General features: G+C 39.3%; 3 protein-coding genes across 4 annotated transcripts; 2 read left to right on the forward strand and 1 right to left on the reverse strand.

The window, feature by feature from the left end:
- The first annotated feature begins 3,204 nt into the window (after positions 1–3,204).
- LOC134794390 (eukaryotic translation initiation factor 2 subunit 3) lies at positions 3,205–16,512 on the forward strand. Of its 2 annotated transcripts, XM_063766198.1 has the most exons (10): positions 3,205–3,307; positions 3,384–3,481; positions 3,852–4,026; positions 10,093–10,329; positions 11,392–11,609; positions 12,213–12,398; positions 13,302–13,484; positions 14,676–14,813; positions 15,585–15,733; positions 16,413–16,512. In XM_063766198.1, the coding sequence occupies exons 2-10, from the start codon at positions 3,419–3,421 to the stop codon at positions 16,468–16,470; spliced, it is 1,407 nt and encodes a 468-aa protein (XP_063622268.1). In that variant the 5' UTR covers positions 3,205–3,307; positions 3,384–3,418; the 3' UTR covers positions 16,471–16,512. The 2 variants fall into 2 exon arrangements, with proteins under 2 accessions (XP_063622268.1, XP_063622267.1); XM_063766197.1 differs by having other exon boundaries at positions 3,251–3,481.
- On the forward strand, positions 4,564–7,024 carry LOC134794388 (histone-lysine N-methyltransferase SUV39H2). The gene has a single exon (XM_063766192.1). It carries the CDS (start codon positions 4,765–4,767, stop codon positions 6,247–6,249), a length of 1,485 nt encoding a protein of 494 aa, XP_063622262.1. The 5' UTR covers positions 4,564–4,764; the 3' UTR covers positions 6,250–7,024.
- Positions 16,513–16,575: 63 nt separating the features above from the next.
- Positions 16,576–20,591, reverse strand: LOC134794362 (cullin-5). The gene is made up of 4 exons (XM_063766161.1): positions 20,436–20,591; positions 19,787–20,348; positions 17,068–18,698; positions 16,576–16,769 (listed from the first exon to the last, which is right to left on the reverse strand). The coding sequence occupies exons 1-4, from the start codon at positions 20,442–20,444 to the stop codon at positions 16,632–16,634; spliced, it is 2,340 nt and encodes a 779-aa protein (XP_063622231.1). The 5' UTR covers positions 20,445–20,591; the 3' UTR covers positions 16,576–16,631.
- Positions 20,592–21,701: the final 1,110 nt, after the last annotated feature.

Consider the following 21,701-nt stretch of genomic DNA (forward strand, 5'->3'; position numbering starts at 1 on the left):
GTGTGTCTGTCTGTTACCTCTTGACGCTTAAACCCCTGAACCGATTTGGACTAAATTTGGTATGGATATAGTTTGGGCCCCGAGAAAGGGTTAGTTTTTTTCAATCATCGTCATCATCCCACGCAGACGATGTCGCGGGCAGAAGCTAGTAATTAATAAATATCTTGGACACGGCGCGTATAGTACCTACGTCGATTCCTCTCACTGCGGCCTTGACCACCGGCAGCTTGGGCCTTGCCCCGCTGCTGGCGGCATTCTAGGTTAGTTTTTTTAATAATATGTTTATATATTTTTTATTGTTTTGTGATTTTTTTTATATTCTACTTATATATTCAAATCGTAAAAAACCTGAAAGCTAAGACAGAAATCGACCTAGTCCAATAGAAAGCTAAATAAAGCCTGTATTGTGAGTACTAAATGAAGATATAATTATACAATAGATAGAATGATATAAAACATTCATAACTCCGGATCATATATCTGTGATAAACACAGAAATAAATACCTTTACCAGGATTCGAGCTCGAAAATTCCTCTTTCATTGACGGGGTCACTACCGACTGGGCTAAGAGCCAGTTTAAAATAAAAATATTTTGGGATTAGAATAAACTGGTTAAGATTATTATTCCACAAAATTATTTTTACACACATGGAAAACATGAAATATACTGATCAATATATCAACCTCCTAACAGGATAAAGAGGCAATCTTTTTTAATAAGGTACACTAAACATTATTACAATAGTATACAGTAGTATAAATAAGAGGTAGGTTTTTTTATAAAATTGCCCTTCAAAACAAGCACAGAAATAGACAAGCTGTTTTAGCTGCTTCTATTAGACTAATAATAATAATATATCTGCCGGAAATAAAATTGCGTATCATTTTATTAGGCAGTCGTCCGTTTTATACAATTTATATCCCTTAGCCCAGTACTTATCATCACCATCGCTTGCACGCATTAGCCTAGTTAATTTTAGATACCATCAACTCTCAATAGTCCTTACACCCTGGCGGATGCTGCCTCTGCGTGTGTTCCATGACGCGGGCAAGGGCAGCATCCGCTCGGTTTACCCCTTACATTTCATTAAGTGTCAAAAGGGACTCACGTGTTGCCTACGGCTCCGCGCACGCCTCCCAAAGGTCCGGAACACCATTGTTCCGTGATGGAAAATATATACAAGAAGCGGTCTTCATATTCCTATGGCCCATGAAGGGTCACATGTGTGCATCGAAAACCCCTGGAATGCAGAATGAAATTATTAGTACTTAATTTATGAAATATGATATAAGATTAATGTGCATTACTTCTAATGTACAATGTATGTATAACTATTTTTTTGAGAAGAGCCCTGCTAAGTATTTACTGAAATACTGGTTAAGTACTACTTAGCATCAATTATGTATATATGTAAACTTCTTTTAGAATTGGGTAGATACGTAATTATTGTATGTAGGTAAGATTACCTACATATAAGGAACACTGTGTATAGATAGAGTGGGGGCTAGAACAACCTTAACTGTAAATGTTTTATGTATTTATTTATTTTAACATTTCAATCAGGTAAGAAGACCCATATATTACAAATACAATTTGACTGGACAATTCTTCTTTTTAAACCCAAGATTTTTTTTAACAATATCTATCAGTATATTTTATAAATTTATATTCATTCATGGTATATTAAGTAGTACGTGCCAGGTACTCACAGTATTATTTTATCTGATATGAGGTTATTATAAATAATGTAAACAAATTTCACTTACCCGGCTTTAATGATAGCCCATACTGATAAGACCGGGGTAATTTAGCAGTTGGACACCGCTTGCTGAGAAACAGGCATCCATTTGGTCCCGGCTCACTTCATCTTGATAATCTGCCTGCCATAAAAGTTTAAATGGAAAAATAACGTAGAAGTACAGTACTTTGCGAACAACTCAGTTTGAATCTCGGCATTATTTATTTATGTGATGAGCACAGATATCTGTTCCTGAGTCATTTGGTGTGTGTTTTCCATGTGTGTATTTATTATATATCACAACATAAGCCTTCTTGAGCTTATTGTGGGGCTTTGTCAATTTGGGTAAGATTGTCCCATAACATTTATATACATATATTATTAAATTAATATCTTCTGTATAATACAAAAATACATTCTATCAAATGGTATATTATTTTAATTAGATACTGACAGACACTACATAGCTTCCCATGAAGGTAGAACTTTGAATACTTGAAACATACATCTTGCAATGTTCTAGACCTTTTATTGTGAATGTTCAATGTTTTGACTATTTGATTAATGACTTACGAAATAATCTAAAACGTATACCTTATTGAACAGAGTCCTACAGCTATTTCGTCGTGGATGTGGAAATATGCAGCGTGGTATTTACGAACTCCGCGTCCAGAACTTTCACTTAGCGGAATTTTTCTCGCATTAGGCACCTATAGAAGCGGCTTGTTGCCGGATTTCTTCAGCCAGGTTCTCTTGCGACAGAAACATCTTTGTAATAGTTCACAAACAAACAGTACAATTTCACGCACCACGACACAATCAACTATAATAATAAGATACACGAAGGGCATGATACCCTATTATGACAGAATGAAATTGCCAGGTCATGAAATTGAAAAAACAGGAGCACTGCTTTGAAACTGCGAGTTGATCGAGCATAATCCCCAAATATCTATTTATTCATCCCGCTGCAGTGCTCAAAAACCGAGGACATTCAAAATATTTGCAAAACAATGCGCGGATTCACTGCCACAAAAACGGGATAAAAAGCTGAAAGGTGAGTTATCTGGCAGCACTGTGATAAACGAAAGAACAACGTTAGCTCTTGAGGTAACGTGTGTTTTGACAGTTCTTTTCGAATTTCGTGCTGTCAAAAACTCCGAAAATTGCGTTTCGCGGTAGGTCTATGGAACGTTATTCGATCCATAATCGTCTTTCGAACGGGCCGCTCGATGACGTCTGTCTTCGCGGTAGCAAACCGTGTTTTATCTGTCAGAATTGCCCGCAATTGACGATTTTCGGTATTCGCGGTAGCCCCACAGGCCTTGATCAAAACTCATCACAGGGGATAAGGCTGATTACACACATGCAGTACAATTTTTTGTACTTGCAACACTAACAGTACTATACTATTCAAGCGTCTTGTTTTACCGCTCTCAATAGAGCATCTAGAATGTAGTTGTCTATGGAGCTTGTCAAATACGTAAAAAAATAAAATTTAGTTTATGCCTATACATCCATGCCACTAGCCGCGCCATCCCGCCACGAAATCTACAAATTTTGTGAGGTGAAATAGTTTAAATTCAGGGGCAACAGTGCACTACGACTCGAGTAAAACTATTTATCATTACCATTATTTGTAGACGGCACAACAAGGGTTACTATCTGCGGCTGAAACATGGCATCGAGTGAAGGACAGACTGCCAAGTCAAACTTGCATCAGCAAGACTTAACCAAACTTGTAAGTACAAAAAAGAGATAAAGCACCATTTCGCTTGAGTCCAAGTGATTTCTTTGAAAAAAAAGCTTAAAGTCCAAATTTGCTAGTGCGATACGTTTTGACAATACATTTTTATGTTGAATTTCGAAAATAGCACATGAAATTTTCATTCTCTGAAATTCGTTGAAAATATAGTAGAAACATAAGTCTGGATTGGTTATTCATTGCCTCTACTCTGTTACTTACTTTATTTTAACTTGGTATACATTGCTATACTATTCTGTTCTGTAAGTGTGACTAAATTCAGTAAGGTTCTCAAGATATAATTATTTGGTGTCTTAGAATCATCATTGCCTTATTAAATAGTTAATCATTACTTTAACTATTTCAGGATATCACAAAATTGTCAGCTCTGTCTCCTGAAGTGATCTCCAGACAAGCCACAATTAATATTGGTACCATTGGGCATGTAGCTCACGGAAAGTCAACAGTTGTGAAAGCAATCTCAGGAGTGCAGACTGTCAGATTCAAGAATGAACTGGAAAGGAATATTACTATCAAATTAGGTATGTATTTATTTACCAACTTTAATTACTGTATGTTTTGGTTCATTGTGGTATTTAAAAAAAAACACCATTGATACCTAATCTATTTTTACAAAATTCTGTCTTAAGCCTTAACCTATAGCTGCCCAGAAACCTGTAAAAGTCTCCCATTCCATTCTAATTTGAATCTTTTTTGGAAAAATCAAAATATCATTTGGCTTGGCATGTTTTGACGTCTGGGTAGCTAGAGATTAATCTAATATTGCATCTGCTATTAAATTTAGCATTCCGTTCAGCATTATGGTTCTATTAAAATAAACTAATTTCATAATTCATCATGCCTTCATTAAGGTATTGCATCATTATAGCAACTAATAATCATTAACTTTTTTTTTCTATTATGTACAATATTTTTTTTATTTCTGAAAAATTATGCTTTGCTATATGAGCTTCATGTTTCATTTTAATTGAGTATGGATATTTAGATTTAATGAAGTGTGAGCTAGTAGATTATAAACTCACAGATAAGAATCAGTTTTACAGTATCTTTTTTATGGCTTGCAAAATTATGCAGTAGTTGTACAATGTACCATGTGAATAGGTCTATAAGTAAGGTAAATGTGAACATATTTACACTGTAAATTCTTACCTGAGTTAATCTAGCATTTACTAAACTTATTCACATGGTATGTTGCAGAGCGCCTGTCGGACTCAGTGTTGAGGTTGTTTCGTGAAAGAGCTGATGAGAAAGATGAGAATATGTATGCGGAAAAGTTGAGAAAATCAAGAAAGAGAAACCATTCACTAGAGCCTGGGGAAGATGATATGCCCGTTGCCAAGAAACAGAAGAAAGGCAAGGTGAAGCAGGAAGATGACTACATAATAGAAAAAATTGTTGACATCAAATTTGAAAATGGCCAAGAATATTTTTATATAAAATGGAAAGGTTTTGATGATGATGATAACACATGGGAACCGCTGGCACATCTTGACAACTGTCCAGAACTTCTGCGAGAATTTCTTACTGATAAAGAATTAACATACTGCGAAAGTATTGATAAATTAAAAAATGAAATATCATTTGGAGATTTACTCAGTGAAGATAACTTAATAGCTAGAATAGATGAAGTAGATGAGACTGACATATACAAATTAAAGGAGGCATTAACAATTAAATTGCTCTCCATGATCATTTTACCTCTGGAAGAGGAACAATTTGCCACAGAACTTGTTCAAGATACTAGAAATATATATCAACTCTATGTGTTGTGTAGAAAGCGATGCCGTCAAATGATGTCCTTAAAACAATGGGAGCAACACATAAATCAAGTTGATAAATCAAAGAAACTTACTATAGAAAATGAGGTTGATTTGGCTGGTCCACCGGAAAACTTCACATACATAAATCAGTCTATTCCTGGTGTAGGTGTGACCATTCCAGATGACCCTCCAATAGGGTGTGACTGCACTGCCTGCAACTGCCGCTCTAAGTCCTGCTGCGGAATGCAGGCAGGCCTGTTTGCATACACTGTCAACAAGAGATTACGCGTCGCATCTGGGACACCAATTTACGAGTGCAACAAAGCCTGCAAATGTTCAGCAGATTGCAACAACAGAGTTGTTCAAGGAGGAAGAAACATCAAGCTATGTATCTACAGAACGGCCAATGGCTGTGGGTGGGGGGTCAGAACAGAACAGAACATAAAACAGGGACAATTTATCTGTCAATATGTAGGAGAAGTAATTACTTTTGAAGAGGCTGAGAAACGTGGGAGGGAATATGATGCTAATGGCTTGACATATCTGTTTGACCTGGATTTTAACTCTGTAGAAAATCCTTTTGTAGTTGATGCAGCGCATCTTGGGAATATATCACATTTTATAAACCACTCCTGTGACCCAAACTTGGGAGTGTGGGCCGTGTGGGCTGATTGTCTTGATCCTAATCTTCCAATGCTGGCATTGTTTGCGACACGGGATATTGATGCCGGAGAAGAAATATGTTTCGATTATTTGCAGAAAGCAAATGATAATGATGAAGAACCTGGCAGCCATGCGCCTCGGAGACCCATGGTGGAGGCAGACGACGCAAGTATTCCGAATGGTGATGAAGCAACCACCGCAGACTCCCCTGCCTCTCCTGCGAAGTCCAGATTTGAAATTCAACAGCAAAATATGAGCATGCTAAGAAACAGAACGGAATGTAAATGTGGCACCATGAAATGTAGAAAATACTTATTTTAAATTGTACAAACAAGTAGTTCAGTTTTACAAAATGAGTATAATTTCCAAGTGCTTATTTTACTTACAATATCACAAGTGTCTACACAAGTACACACTGAATCTCTTTAAGTCTTGAATTAAATTAGTGCCTTAGTCTAAGCGCCTTTGATCTTTATGAAATAACAATCACTGTTGTGTTGCATATTTTTATGTAACAGTTATAGACTTTTTTATAAAACTTTTCCCGGTTGTTAGCTTTTACGTCTCTTACAATACTCTTGTTATATATATGGTTATGAAATGAGAAGTTTACTGTGTGAGATAAAATAGGTTCATTTTCACAATGTATAACTGAACAATTATATACATTTTTCAAATACTATAAGCGTTTGTTAAAATAGTGACATGAAAGATATGTGTAATAGGGTATAATTAAGTAATAAAATTGGACGTGTAGAATTTCGGTATTTAAGCTGAAATATTGAGTTCTTCCTTAGATGTTTCATTTTAGAAATATGTTTATTAATATTAGGATGATTATGATTTCAGAACCATTGGTTGTTGAAGCTACAGTCAGCAGCAGAAGTGACTAAGCGAACGAGGTGTTTAAAATAATTTGAACATTACTTTTTGGCAGACAATAAGAAGTAAAAACCTGTGTTGATAATTATACATAGACAATTGACCCGCTTAGCCACTTCTGCCATTGTCTCTCTTTGTAACATGCTCTGTGGTGCATGTTTTAATTTTATGGATTGTATATCAAGTATTATGATAATAAATTTATTAATATTCATTATTGTTTTATTCTTTAACAGATGACCGTCTTCATGTAAATGTGTTAACAACAACTCATCAATACTACTTAGAAGTAAAATATTGTATGATTTTGCATTTTCATCAAAATAGTAAATTTTTATTAATCACATATTTCATTCAATACTTACAGACTTTTTTTTGCTTTATAGGTAATGTCTCCATAAAAACCCCCTTTTTAGTGAAATAACTTCCTCGGAGAAAACTAGTTTTAATAGCGATTTTTTCAGTTCGAGTTTTTAACGGTAACAAACATAAAGCAAAAATGTTGTCTTTGTAAAGGATTAAAGCCAAAGCAAGTAAATTATCTTTTGAGCCAACTAGGTCAAAGATATGTAAAAAGGCCCAAATAGTATAATTTGAATGACGAATCATTTCAATTAAATGAATCAGGCCTGTTTTCTATAGACTTAAACACGCATTAACTAAATTAGACATGTTAACTAGACCAGGGGTCGGTATCTAAAGCGTGGCTCTTTGGAGTTATGATTGCGGCTCCTTAAGTCAGCAAGTCACCCACAAAAATCTTGTGAGTTCTTAGTCTACTCCACAAAAATCTTGTGAGTTCTTAGTCTACTTAAAACGACGTTCGAGGCTCCTTGAGATTCCTATAAGTGGTTATTTCTATTACGCTTTCTACTCTTCCTACCCTTATTCATAAAACGGCAAACTCTTACAAAACTCTGTTAAATGTGGTATTTTTCTAACAATAACAAACAGTAGAATTGTCAATAACAATGAGTAATGCCATAAATCTTAAGTACTTATCCATAATAAGTTAGATACTCATCGAGATAAAATAAACACCTGTAACTTTAGCAAAATCAGTATCATCGTCCAGTAATGGCAGTATAAGAACTACCGTGACTAACAGAAATTAGTAAAACTATGATGATTAGCAAAGATGATAGAGACTATGAATATGAAATTAATTAGGGGAGAGGGGGCCTGGTACACTTTTTACATTAATTGTCATAGTTCAAAATATTACTTATTGAAACCAGTTTTAAGCCTCTACACAATAACCTACGTTATTAACGTATGTAATTACTGTATTTGCACATATATAATGCTAAAGATAATAGTACAAATTAGATTTTTGCAACTCAAGGAATAATGTTCGATACTGCCCCAAGAGTGGGTAGCTTTGAACTTACATGGGGCAGATTTGAAAAATGGGCTGTAACGGCAATAATATCGAGATATACGCATTTTTTTTATCGGTACTTGGCACAGTTTGTCACTAGAAATAATCGTGTTAACAGTTTACTCGTATAATTTGCAGTTACAACAGAGATGGGGTAGTTTTGTACATTCATGTTTTTTGGAGTGTTCATAGGTGCCTCAATGGGGGTACCTTTGAAAAGTATTGTAATCTTACTAAAGCTACCCCCTTGAGGCAGTTTTGCACATACCATTTTTCAAAACTACCCCAATAATGTTTTAACAGTGGATTATATGAGTATTTATTATATTTTGGTTCTATGTGATGTGATTCTTACGTAAAATATTATTACGGTTTTAATTTACATACCAAATGCCAGTCAATATCGGGGCAGTTATGAACATTTCTTATGGCCGGGGTAGTTTTGAACAGACTGCTAATCAAAACTGCCTCCTATTTATTTTTCATAACTACCCCAACACCTACTTAAAAAAATAAACGTCGTTATTTTGTAGAAACATCGCAAATTTTGATTATTCATCCTTCGTCACTAAACATAATAGATTGTTCTATCTAATAAATTAAGTTTCACTAACCACTTCCTTCAAATACAGCCTGAGAAACCTTACAAATCTGCACAAATACCGCTAACGGGTAGCATCGAAAACAAAATAAGCTACTGGTTCGTTCATGTTCTGTCAAACTTCAAATATGTCAGGTGACAGTTGTGTGGGTCGATGTTGCAAGCCCAAAATATGGATTTGTATCATTATCGCATCAAAAATACATTTTAAAACGCATTTGTTCTAAGCTGCCTCCAGTGATAGCTGCCCCCTTCTCCCCTACACTTTACATACTATAATTGAATGGCTCAAGAACAATAATTTAACAATAAATCTAAATAAAACAAAAATAATGCATTTTTATCAAAGAAAAGTAATGAGACCCATTGATTGCAATTATGAAGGAACAGTTATAGAATCAGTAAGCAACACAAGTTTTTTAGGAGTCCAGATTGACAATCATTTAAATTGGACAGCTCATACTGAGACCGTTTGTAAAAAATTAAATAAATATGCTTTCGCTTTGTACAAGCTTTCCAAGCAAGTCAGTACAGAGGCTGTGATGATGGCTTATCACAGTTTCGTTGGCTCTACCTTACGCTATGGAATCATTTATTGGGGTAACTCAGTTAACAGGGAAGCCGTCTTTATGGCACAGAAGAAATGCGTGAAAGCGATTCGAGGGCTTCACCTAACAGATAGCTGTGTGCCACATTTTAAAGAACTGAAAATTCTTACTTTGCCGTGCCTCTACATTTTTGAGATTGCGATGTACATCAAAACAAAGCCAACACTATTCAGGACGGTCTCTGAGGTATTTGCTAGAGATTCCAGGTATCCTCAGAATCTCTTTCCTGTTTCCGCAAAAACTGCACTAATGCGCAAAAGTGTGTTCTGCTTAGCTAGTAAGATTTATAACAAATTGCCTGTCCCATTCAGAATGTTACCCATAAATCAGTTTAAGCACAAACTACTGACATTTTTAATTGATAATTGTTTTTACACTATTTCTGAATTTTTGCTGTATAATTTTAATGGTTCTGATTTGATATGATATGACTTTAATATTAATAATGACTAGGTATATATATATATATATATATATATATAGATATGTAAATTTATTTCGCATGTTAGTATGTAAGGAAATAATTCAAGTTTTTGTACGCCATCAGGCAGGATATAGTGCTACAAATATTTATTTACCGCCACTGTAATCAGTTTGACATATACTCACAAATAAAAACACTTTGACTTTGACTTTATGAGTAAATACATAATTATGGTCCCAAAATCTAACAACATTGCATTGTAACCTAGGTTACGCGAACGCGAAGATCTACAAATGCGACAACCCGAAGTGCCCCCGGCCCACCTCGTTCATCTCCGGCGGGTCGTCGAAGGACGACAACTTCCCGTGTCTGCGCGCCAACTGCTCCGGCCGCTTCCAGCTCGTCAGACATGTCAGCTTCGTCGACTGCCCCGGGCACGACATCCTCATGGCAACCATGCTTAACGGCGCCGCGGTCATGGACGCAGCTCTACTGCTCATTGCTGGTTCGTATCATAATAGACCTGCATGGTAGGGCTTCCACTTCCAACTTGTCAGACATGTCAGCTTCGACTGCCCCGGGCACGATTCATGGCGACCATGATTAACGGCGCCGCGGCTCTACTGCTCATTGCCGACGCCGGTACGTATCATTTCCTACAGACTGTATACGGCTTCCAGCTCGTGCCCAGGCATGACATCCTCATGACAACCATGCTTAACGGTGCCGCGATCATGCACGCGGCTCTACTGCTCAATGCTCATTACTGGTACCTATGTATAACTATAGAACGGGTAGAGGCTTCCAACTTGTCAGATATGCCAGTTTCGACTGCCCCGGGCACGATTTATGGCAACTATGCTTAATGGTGCTGCGGTTTTGGAAGCGGCTCTACTTCTCTTTGCTGGTATGTTTCAACTTTCATCATTAGGTGCAAATAAAAAATATACCCTTTTTGCGATGCTTCTTCACACAGAGAACACTAATAAACTCACGCTTGACCAGTTTTTAGTATTTGTTGTTATGCAGTAGGTAGGTAATAATCTAATAATTCAATTTATCTTTACTACCATACTTATACATACGGAGTGTGAGCCTGTGAGGTTAAAATCCCAAAAATATTCATTATTTTACACCCAAATTAATAAATTCACACGGTGCGCCTTTCGCAAACAAAAACATTTGCGTTCGCGGTTCCCCTAGATCTGGATAAGCCTTTAAGAGATAAGAATAGGGGCTATTACTGCAATGTTCTGCCGCCAGAGTGCAGCACTAGCGCCTATAATAAAATATGACATTGATGCAACAAGGCGGTTTGTTTACAAAGGACCTACGCCGGGGCGCGCAATTCTAAATTACTTATCTGCCTCTTTATCGCTCGAATACTCGTATGCAAGATTAATATAATAGACAGGTTAGATAACAAAATTTCGATTTTCTTGTTTCGCGGTAGACCCTCAGATTATAATGGATGGTGGTAGTGGTGCCCCCTACGCAGAGTTTGGCGGAATATTCCCTATTAATATACCACGGACCCTTGATACATTTATACGTACCTATTCCACAGGCAATGAGTCATGCCCGCAACCGCAGACCAGCGAACACTTGGCCGCCATCGAGATCATGAAGTTGAAGCACATCCTCATCTTGCAGAACAAGATCGACCTGGTGAAGGAAGGCCAGGCCAAGGAGCAGCACGAGCAGATCGTCAAGTTCGTGCAGGGCACCGTGGCTGAAGGGGCTCCGATTATCCCCATTTCAGCTCAGCTCAAGTACAATATCGAGGTAATTACATCAACCAACTGAAGTCCGTTGCTGGAGGTGAAGACCGCATCTAGGCAATACAACAAAAGTTGGCCCCCGGCCCCACGTGTTTTATGGCTTAGGCTATTACGTCATACCTTTATCATCCACAGTTTTTGGACTTGTAGGTTGAGATTTAAGGCACCCTAATGTAGAATGAGATCTGGCGAAGGAAGGTCAGGCCAAGGTGCAGCACGAGCAGATCGCCAATTTCCCAAGGGTTGGACTCTTCTTCATCCCTATCCCTATATCAGTTCAGCTCAAATACTTACAATATTGAAGTAAGTTTCGATAAAAGGGCAGAGAAGGAAACGCAAAAACTGATATAATAGGCCTAATTTTGTTCTTTACTTGTTTACTTGGGAACCAGGAGAGCTATTTTAGGGATAAAAGAAACTAAGGATGTAAAAAAATCCTCGTATCCACGCATACCGACAGCTCATTTCAGTTGCATCCACGATTACGACACGAAACAGCGTGTTTGCAAATGATGAAAAAAACCTTGGTATAAAATTAGTACTCTAACATTTTTCAAGCAAGAAGTAATTGAGAAATGAGTCAAATAACTATTGTTTTCTTACGCAGGTACTTTGCGAGTATGTCACAAAGAAGATCCCAGTACCGCTGCGAGACTTCACCTCCCCCCCTCGCATGATCGTCATCCGTTCCTTCGACGTGAACAAACCAGGTTGTGAGGTCGACGACCTTCGTGGGGGTGTCGCTGGCGGCTCCATCCTGCAGGGAGTGCTCACTGTCGGCATGGAGATCGAGGTACTGTCACTGTCCCACCTATTCGATCCATACGACCATTCTAGCGTAGCACGCTTCACCGTTTTGTATTTTTTTTACATATCACAGCGCTATCAAGCGCATCGCTTTAAAACTCTTGAGATCTTATAAGTATCTAACTTTACAAGCTTTTATTTAGTTTCACTTGACCAATATTTTGTAATCAAACTTTGCAGGCTAAATTTAGACTTACTTCCCATTATTTGATTAAGCTGAAACTTCACATAGTTATGTAAGTTGGGTGACAATACAATGTAATGTACCATCGAATCCAGCATCTGACGATGGAGACTGGAGGTGGCCTTAGGAACTCTTTGATAAAGCGACGCAACCTCATTTGTGTTTGTTGAAAGAAAAGCAGTCTGCAGTAAGTAAGGATGTGAGCTGCGTACCTCCCGCGTTCTCAAACTGACCATACCTTCTCACCGTACTGGTTTTATGACTAATTCTTTCGCCGTCCAGGCTAGTCGTCTTTGGAATTCACTCCCTCTAAATATTAGACAAGCTCCAAGTAAGTTTTCTTTTAAGCGGTTGTTGCGTAAGCATTTGCTAAAACAATAGTTCGAATAATATCCATCATTATTATATTTATAGTATGTATTGTATAAATATGTAGTAGTTTATATATATTTTATTTATTTATGTAGTTTATATGTATAATTTGCTTTTTTTATATTCACTGAATAGGTATATTTCTCTCTCTGCACCAATTGTAGATGTCTGTTTGGCCCTATGGTTGACTGGTAGAGAATGCCATTTGGCATTAAGTCCGCCATTTGTACATTTTTGTATATACTTTGTGCAATAAAGTTAAAATAAATAAATAAAGCTTGTATACTTTTTTTTTACATAAAACTTGTTTTAACCTTTGTATGTGTTACGCAGGTGCGACCGGGTCTGGTGTCAAAGGACGCCGACGGCAAGCTGACCTGCCAGCCAATATTCTCGCGCATCGTGTCGCTCTACACGGAGCAGAACGAGCTGCAGTACGCCGTGCCCGGCGGGCTCATCGGCGTCGGCACCAAGATCGAACCCACCCTGTGTCGCGCTGACCGACTTGTCGGCCAGGTTAGTTCACCTTGCTGTATACATCGTCTCGCTCTACACGGAGCAGAACGAGCTGCAGTACGCCGTGCCCGGCGGGCTCATCGGCGTTGGCACCAAGATCGAACCCACCCTGTGTTGCGCTGACAGACTTGTCGGCCAGGTTAGTTCACCTTGCTGTATACATCGTCTCGCTCTACACGGAGCAGAACGAGCTGCAGTACGCCGTGCCCGGCGGGCTCATCGGCGTTGGCACCAAGATCGAACCCACCCTGTGTCGCGCTGACCGACTTGTCGGCCAGGTTAGTTCACCTTGCTGTATACATCGTGTCGCTCTACACGGAGCAGAACGAGTTGCAGTACGCCGTGCCCGGCGGGCTCATCGGCGTTGGCCCCAAGATCGAACCCACCCTGTGTCGCGCTGACCGACTTGTCGGCCAGGTTAGTTCACCTTGCTGTATACATCGTGTCGCTCTACACGGAGCAGAACGAGTTGCAGTACGCCGTGCCCGGCGGGCTCATCGGCGTTGGCCCCAAGATCGAACCCACCCTGTGTCGCGCTGACCGACTTGTCGGCCAGGTTAGTTCACCTTGCTGTATACATCGTGTCGCTCTACACGGAGCAGAACGAGTTGCAGTACGCCGTGCCCGGCGGGCTCATCGGCGTTGGCCCCAAGATCGAACCCACCCTGTGTCGCGCTGACCGACTTGTCGGCCAGGTTAGTTCACCTTGCTGTATACATCGTGTCGCTCTACACGGAGCAGAACGAGCTGCAGTACGCCGTGCCCGGCGGGCTCATCGGCGTCGGCACCGAGATCGAACCCACCCTGTGTCGCGCTCCCGGCCAGGTTAGTTCACCTAACAGATGATAAATATTTACCAACTATCATACACAGATCGACCTAGCCCCGAACTAAGGGTATTGTCATTGCGTTTCTCTCTTCCATTAAGCAAAATGTGACACAAAATACACATTAGACAGAAATTGGACAGATGGAATTTCACCCTTAGCAACGCTTGTATGTACTATGGGTATGAAGTTTTTCTTTTCGTTTGGCTTTTGTCGATGTAGGATTAATGTCATCTTGGTTAGGCCCCCTGGTAAGGCAACCCTATACCTCCCTGTCTACTGAATCAACACACCGCCTACAAATAAGCATTATGTATTTCGGTCATATCATACACACCACTATATGAATGCTATATCCCACCAGGTCCTGGGAGCCGTGGGCGCGCTGCCGGGCATCTTCGTGAAGCTCGAGGTGTCGTACTACCTGCTGAAGCGGCTGCTCGGCGTGCGCACCGAGGGCGACAAGAAGGCCGCCAAAGTACAGAAGTTGACCAGGAACGAGGTAATTTCATCATCATTATCATATCAGCCCTTTATCGCCCACTGCTGAGCCTGCCTCTCTTCTAGTACGCCCCTTGACCCGGTCCTGAGCTAATCTCATCCAGAAGTGACCCGCAATTTTCCGGATGTCGTCCACCCAACGAGCCAACGGACGCTAGGCGCTTCTTTCATTTGAAAGCGGCCACCATTCTGTTAACATTTTAGTCCACCTGCCATCACTCTGCCTAGCAACATGTCCCGCCTAATTCCATTTTCAACGGGAAACCTTTACTTGCATAATCGTTTTTAGGGTCTTTTAAGTTTGAAAAGTGACTCTTTGTTGGTTCAAGTCTTTTGCCTTTGTGTTATTTTTACCCGACCACTGTAAGGTCGCAGACTCACGCGACCGGAGCGGGGCGGCTGCCGCAGTCGTCCAAAACTGATTCAGTAAAGTATACATTTTGATGGAGCCTTCTTAGAGACCAACCTTGGTTAGGGCACAAAGCCACAAATGAAATAAAATGTCCTTTATTCATTCATACGTTTTGTTTGTCGATCTAAACCTAAACTTCTGAACAAGTATAACTTTCGAGTGTATTCCCATTTGTTCCGCGGCCAACGTGACCACCGTGTCATACATGAGGCGGGGACCGATGGGAATGATTCGTATAAATGCACCTATTCCCATCTGTGCCCGACGAAAACAAGTGGGAATACACCAACTTTCGATGATAATTTGGCACAGAAACTTGTTTTCGTCAATGTAGGTATATATTGAAGTTTTTGATTGCAGGTGTTACTGGTGAACATCGGATCGCTGAGTACCGGCGGCCGTGTGATAGCCACCAAGGCCGATCTGGCCAAGATCACGCTCACCAACCCCGTGTGCACAGAGATCGGCGAGAAGGTCGCTCTCAGCAGGAGAGTCGAGAACCACTGGAGGTATGTGCTTTAGGTTGATATTTTTAACTTTAAGGTACGAACGACCAAAAGTGATAACATGTGCCTCTAAAGGCGGGTTTCCACCAGTGTGCGGCACACTAGTGGTATCCCGCCTTTTAACAATTTCAGTCATAACATAACAAGTTTCAATCGAAAATCAAAGGAGGCTATAATTATGTTGGTTTTAGGTTAACTTTTCCTTCTAAGTTTGGCTTCCAAGCGAAAGATCAAGTGTTTAAATGTGTCGAAAAGGTTAACATACCAATTTCAATAGAAAATCAAAGGAGGCTGATGTCTTATTGCACTATTTGCATTTTCTTTAACCTTTTCGACGCCGTGTCAAACACAAAAGCTGTCACTCAGACGCCACGTCACCGAAGTGTCAAAACTGAAATTGAACTTTATGCACGTAGGTCTATGTTGCTCTGTGGTCTGTGACCGATTAATCGGTCTTGTCTTTGGCGTTGAACCTGCGGTGCGGATATATCGGTCATTGGCGTCCAAAAGGTTAAATTCCATTTACCTGACTGGACTTGTTCTTGTATAGTTGTCCACAACTGCAAGCATAAAATCTCTCATTTCTCTCCACGTTTTACTGTGCATGTGTACATGTGCATTTTAAGGTCCACTTGCTTCAAAATGTACTTCATAATAATTATGCCAATGTTATTTTTGACAGGTTAATCGGATGGGGACAAATTCAAGGAGGCGAAACGATCGAACCAGCCAAGAATTAACTGTGTTGTCAAGTTAAACTTTTATATTATGCTATCATTATATTTAATAAAAAAATATATGACAAAACACTATTATTATTCTTTACAAATAAAAAGTAGATATAGTACATTTCATTAAGATTTTATTTCATTTTGTGTTGGTTTACATTATTTAAGGTGATTTAGGCCATGTATATAAAAGTGTTGATGTCCTCGTCGTCCCGCCGCATGTACTTGTGTTCGATCAGCCACTCTAATTGCTCTTTAATCATCTTTTTCGATGGCAGGAACATATTTTTCAATATTTCTATAAGTTCACTCTGTAACAAAAATATGAATAACTTAAAATTGGATTCATAAAAAATTATAGTAACTACTTACACACAATACCTACAATTAATATTAAGTAAACAATTTGATAGTTTTAAAATGCCACAGTAGTAGTCTCATACTTTATAGGTATAAAACGGAAAGCTGTCGTTATTTTCAAAGGAACCTCGATTGAATGCAATAAGCAAGTATTTTTACAAGTCTGTCTGATAGGAGGTATAAAGAAATCGCTCAACGTACACGTACAAAAATAGTAAACTGTTGGAAAAGAATAGCTGGTAATCTCACCTGGAGAGCAGTGTTGGTGATGCGTTTCCTCATCTTCAAGATCTTTATGATGGCTTCTTGCGTCCGCAAGATTCGTAGCTGCACGATCGAGTGATTGTCCTCCATTTGCGAGCGCTCAGTACTTAGCTGCAATCTTCCGATCAAGTTAATTTTGCCGCGTCTCTGGGGTTTCCCGTTTTTGATTAGAGCAAACTCTTGATTGACCCAAAACGTCGTGTTTTCAGCAAAATCTTTAGGGTTCTGCACGGCCGGGGCATAACACAGCAGTTGTCGCTTTAGTTTTGGGAATGCAACTAACGACCACAGGGTCCTTCTCAACTCTGGGTCGGGAAGTTCGGTAGCCAGACGCAAATTTTCGTAGCTTATTTTCTCCATAGGCCTTTGGTTCCACGCGAACAAAACGGCCATCTGGAAAGTAGTGACGTCGAGATCGAACCTTCCCACGGCATTTGCAAACGTTATGGTTCCGTTGCTCATGTGGTGGTACCATTGTAGTTTTCTGCCAGAATGTTTTTTCTTATAAAAGTCTTCAACTTCTGGTATGTAATCTTCCAGCTCTAAAGGAAGACTAACTGTGACCCTTTCAGAGCCGCGAGCCCAAGCTCCTGCGTTAAGTATTTTAATATTAATGGCGTCGTGGCGCGTCGTGTCTGCTCTGAACTGCGTATTGAGATCTTCACTAACCTTGATGTCCTGGAACATTCGCGCCAGTTTGTTCACATAGTCGGCAGGCATGCCAACTTCTCTTAGCCATTCTACCATGTCCTCCTCTCTCTCTGAATCTGCGCTAGAATCTAATATTAACCTTCTAGTTAAATGGGCCTTATGGTACCTCATAAACACATCTTTGTTTTCAATGTATTTCAACACTAACAACACATCCTTTAGTCTTGACTCTATTTGCTCTGTAGTTAAGCGTTTACTTAATGGCGTTTTTCGTAGTAGCATATCACAATAATTAGCCAGCAGTTCAGGGCACTTGCTCTCTGGAGCAGTGCCTTTTGTCCCACGAAGAAGAGCAGATGATGGAAGTTCAAGTTTGAATACTGTAGTGTCATTGACAACACACTTGTATGCCTTATCCCTGGCAGTTAAAAATCTAGGATCATCCATAAAAGCGTCCTTAGCTAAGGTACTGAATTTCTTAAATAAGTCTAATAACCTCTCTACATATTTTTCTGAGTCACTAGTTATAATATCAGCAGAAGCAACCATGTCAGCTAAACCGGCTGATACAATGTGGGCTTCGAGATCCCTTAGTATAGGTGTTACACCATCTGGCACTCTGTCCAAGAGCCGGAACATCAGTTGAAGCTTATCCATCTCTCCAGCTTTGATGAGAGGTGCGCTCTCTGCTAGTAAGGTGGGGAGATGTTCCCCGATCAGCACTCTCTCACAGCATTGAGTGAGTGCGGCCACACTGCCACTGCCTGGCTCCAGGTATCTGTGGGCCCGAGATTCTTCCTCCTTAAGTCTCTGGTCTGCGTATCTCATGTAAGATTGCACACCATTTGCTGACAAATGCTCGCTGGCTTTGAGTTTGTAAAACTCTTCCGTTGCTTGCATGTAAGCTGCTTCAAAATTGTCTCTATATATTTGTAATTTGTCAACAGAGTTGGAACACAAATTCACTGTAAGAGAAAAAAAAATTGATTTAGTGAACAAAATTATTAAGTAAAGGATTGACAAATAGGTATAACTATAAAATTCATTATCATTAACATCAAGCATTTGAATGCAAAGGTTTTAACCATTATGTACTGTAAAATAATTATGTATTTATTATCAATAATTAAACCAAACAGATATAACAAGAAAACAACAACAAACACTGTTGTATCCTTTGCCCAAACACATCACAAGACAATTGATTAGCAAATAATATTTATTTTTATGTAGATACATATATAATATTGTTGAGACATTAAGGATTGCAATAAGTCCTAATTTGTGCAGCGATGTAGGTTTATATTCAAATTTCGCCAAGTGTACAGAAACTATCTTAATGACCCTATCTCATTGTGGATTGGTCAAGAGTTAAGTAATAATTTCCATAAAGAGCTAGTTTGGACTTTGGTCATTGTAACTAATATTTACAAATTTTAGAAAGACAAGTTCTTGGAAGAATAGGGAATATTAGGCAAAGCTCTGCATAGGTGGCACCTTTGTGGCACATACAGTAAACAAACCACATTGACACATGGCCTACCGCGAAACAAGAAAATCGAAATTTCGTTATCTAATCTCTCTATCACTCTTGCATATTCGAGCGATAAAGAGGCAGATAACTAAATTTCGATTTTCGCGTTTACCGTAGGCCCTTGTTAACAAACCGCCTTGATGCATCAATGTCATATTTTATTGTCTGTGAAAACTTGTCAAAAAACAGTTTAAGGCACAGTATGTATAAGTCAGTCTATGAATTTACTGAGTCGGTAGTGCTGCACTCTGGCGGCAGAACACTGCAGTAATATCCCCTATTGAATAGAGGGGTTTTCAATTAGATGCTAGCAAGTAGCAACCAATTTGGAATGCAAAAGTAAAATAACATGCTATGCCGCCTTTGTAATATTTAACACTTTCATTGCCAGACAAAAAGTTACAACAGTACTCCAAAAACCTTGCAACATGTATAGGCATCTTGGCAGTGAATGTGTTAACAATGTTAACATATTCTAAAACCAATACTTTTCAAATAGTGGTTATCATAATGACTTACCATATGATTCCCTTACTCCTATTACTAGCTGAGAGTCAAAAGACTCTCCATTGCGTTCTGCCTGCACAAGTTTCATGGCAGAGTCCTGCAATCGCTGCTTTATGTCCATAAAGATACTTTGGTTCCATGAGTCAAGCATCAGCTTCCGCACGAGACTATCTTCATTGTTATTATTGTTGTTTTTCTTCTGTTGATTGGATGTATTTGAAGTAGACATTTTACTCATGTTATTGATTGTATTTTCCAACTGCCTAAATGGTGTGGGTAGATAATTACATTGTGTAAAAAACTTGCCCCATTCAGCTATATAAGCTTTTAACAGCGCTTGGTCTTCCCTTTGTGCCAGCACCCTCGCCTGAGCTTGCTTTATGTACATCATTATATCTTGCTGCAATGCATCTCTTAACTTGTAAGGCCCCCGATCGTCCCACAAGCACACAGAATGGACAGCTCCAAAAAGGTCTTGCCATTCCGGCTGGGTCACAGTCTCCTGCTTCAGTAACTTCAAGACTATAGGACGCATCGAAACCCACTTATCCTCAAAGGTGACTTGTCCTTTTTCCTACGGGAAAAGTAAACGTAAGTTATTACTTTTACTTATTTATTAAATCTCGGTCGCACTTCATACAAACAATAAACTACAACTTACCTTTAACATGATTATTTATTTTATAGAAATGGTTTTATTTTCCATACGAAAGTTCACTAATCGTCATTAATCAAATCAAATCAGTATTTTTTTTATTGAATGACCCTGAATTTTCTAAGCGATGTCAGGCACAGATCGTAGAACTATACAGCCATACAAGGGCTCGGTGCGATTTGTAGAGCCCATTAGGCTATGTACACAAAGATATCACGCGATGACTACAGCACTCGGAGTAATTAACAATGGAGCCGCCATTAACAGGCGTTCCCCTCTGTCGAAAAAAGGCGGCCAATGGTCAACCACACGTCAACCATATGTATGAACTGACGTTTATCTGACATGACGTACCTATACATTTGATGTGCCCCTCCCCCGCAAAAAACGGCAGACTATTTTGTACCGAAAATTTTAGACATGGCGTCTCCGTTGGTTATATCCTCTAAGCTACAGCAAGTGCATGGATAATCCACGGACGTAGAGAGTAAACTGGATAGTGTACACTGGCCAAAAAGTGTGTCCACATGAGATGTCAAACCTGAGCCCTCCATCTCTTTCTAATTAGGGTGACCATAAGTCATATGAATGTGGGATATTAGCATAAGATGGAATGTATAGTTTGGCCAGTAGGGCTACCGCCAATACCGAAAATCGTCAATTGCGGGCATTTTTCTCTGTCACTCTAATTACGCCTTCATTGGAGTAAAAGAGTAAGATCCCCGCAATTTGCGAATTTCGGTTTTCGCGGTAGCCCCTCAGGATCTTTTCTCATTCGTGCATAATCAGAGAGAAACATACTGTATTTTCCCTATGCTAGTATAATTGCCCCAGAAAAGAGATGGATAAAGTTTTTTTCTCTTCTGTAAAACGCTTCACACAACCTTACTTAATTTAGTAGTTATAAAGTTGTAAAAGCTGTTACAGATGGGATGGGCGTATTGGATCGCGATCAATGCGATCATGGTTGATTGTGAGGAAGGTGGTCCGCCGTACGTCCATCGTACGTATTGGGTGAAAACCAGCGTAGTGTCTTACAGACACTGCTTATGCTGAGCGGCATCCTATTTGGTGTATGTTTACTGTATTCTTAACTTTATGTTGTACTTACCGTAATCTAGGTATGTTTTTGTACGCCAAATAAATATTTTCTATTTCTATTTATTTCTATCAAAGACAGCTATAAGAGAGAGCGAGACAGATATTCAGGGTCGGGTAAAACGTGTTGGAAAGTGCTGGCTGTCTACGCTGTCATTGATATTTGAATTTGTT

Source organism: Cydia splendana, chromosome 10 (genome assembly GCF_910591565.1).
Source record: "Cydia splendana chromosome 10, ilCydSple1.2, whole genome shotgun sequence".
In the NCBI taxonomy this organism is placed as follows: domain Eukaryota; kingdom Metazoa; phylum Arthropoda; class Insecta; order Lepidoptera; family Tortricidae; genus Cydia; species Cydia splendana.

Bases quoted from the DNA above. Each gene is read 5' to 3' on its own strand.
- LOC134794388 (XM_063766192.1), top strand. From the start codon at position 4,765: ATGTATGCGGAAAAGTTGAGAAAATCAAGAAAGAGAAACCATTCACTA.
- LOC134794362 (XM_063766161.1), bottom strand. The intron at 18,699-19,786 runs GTAAGTCATTAT...TTTCTCTTACAG, and splicing joins AGGAGTAAGGGAATCATATG to TGAATTTGTGTTCCAACTCT. The intron at 16,770-17,067 runs GTGAGATTACCA...TTTTTGTTACAG, and splicing joins TCACCAACACTGCTCTCCAG to AGTGAACTTATAGAAATATT.
- LOC134794390 (XM_063766198.1), top strand. From the start codon at position 3,419: ATGGCATCGAGTGAAGGACAGACTGCCAAGTCAAACTTGCATCAGCAA. The intron at 12,399-13,301 runs GTACTGTCACTG...TGTGTTACGCAG, and splicing joins CTGTCGGCATGGAGATCGAG to GTGCGACCGGGTCTGGTGTC. The intron at 15,734-16,412 runs GTATGTGCTTTA...TATTTTTGACAG, and splicing joins AGAGTCGAGAACCACTGGAG to GTTAATCGGATGGGGACAAA.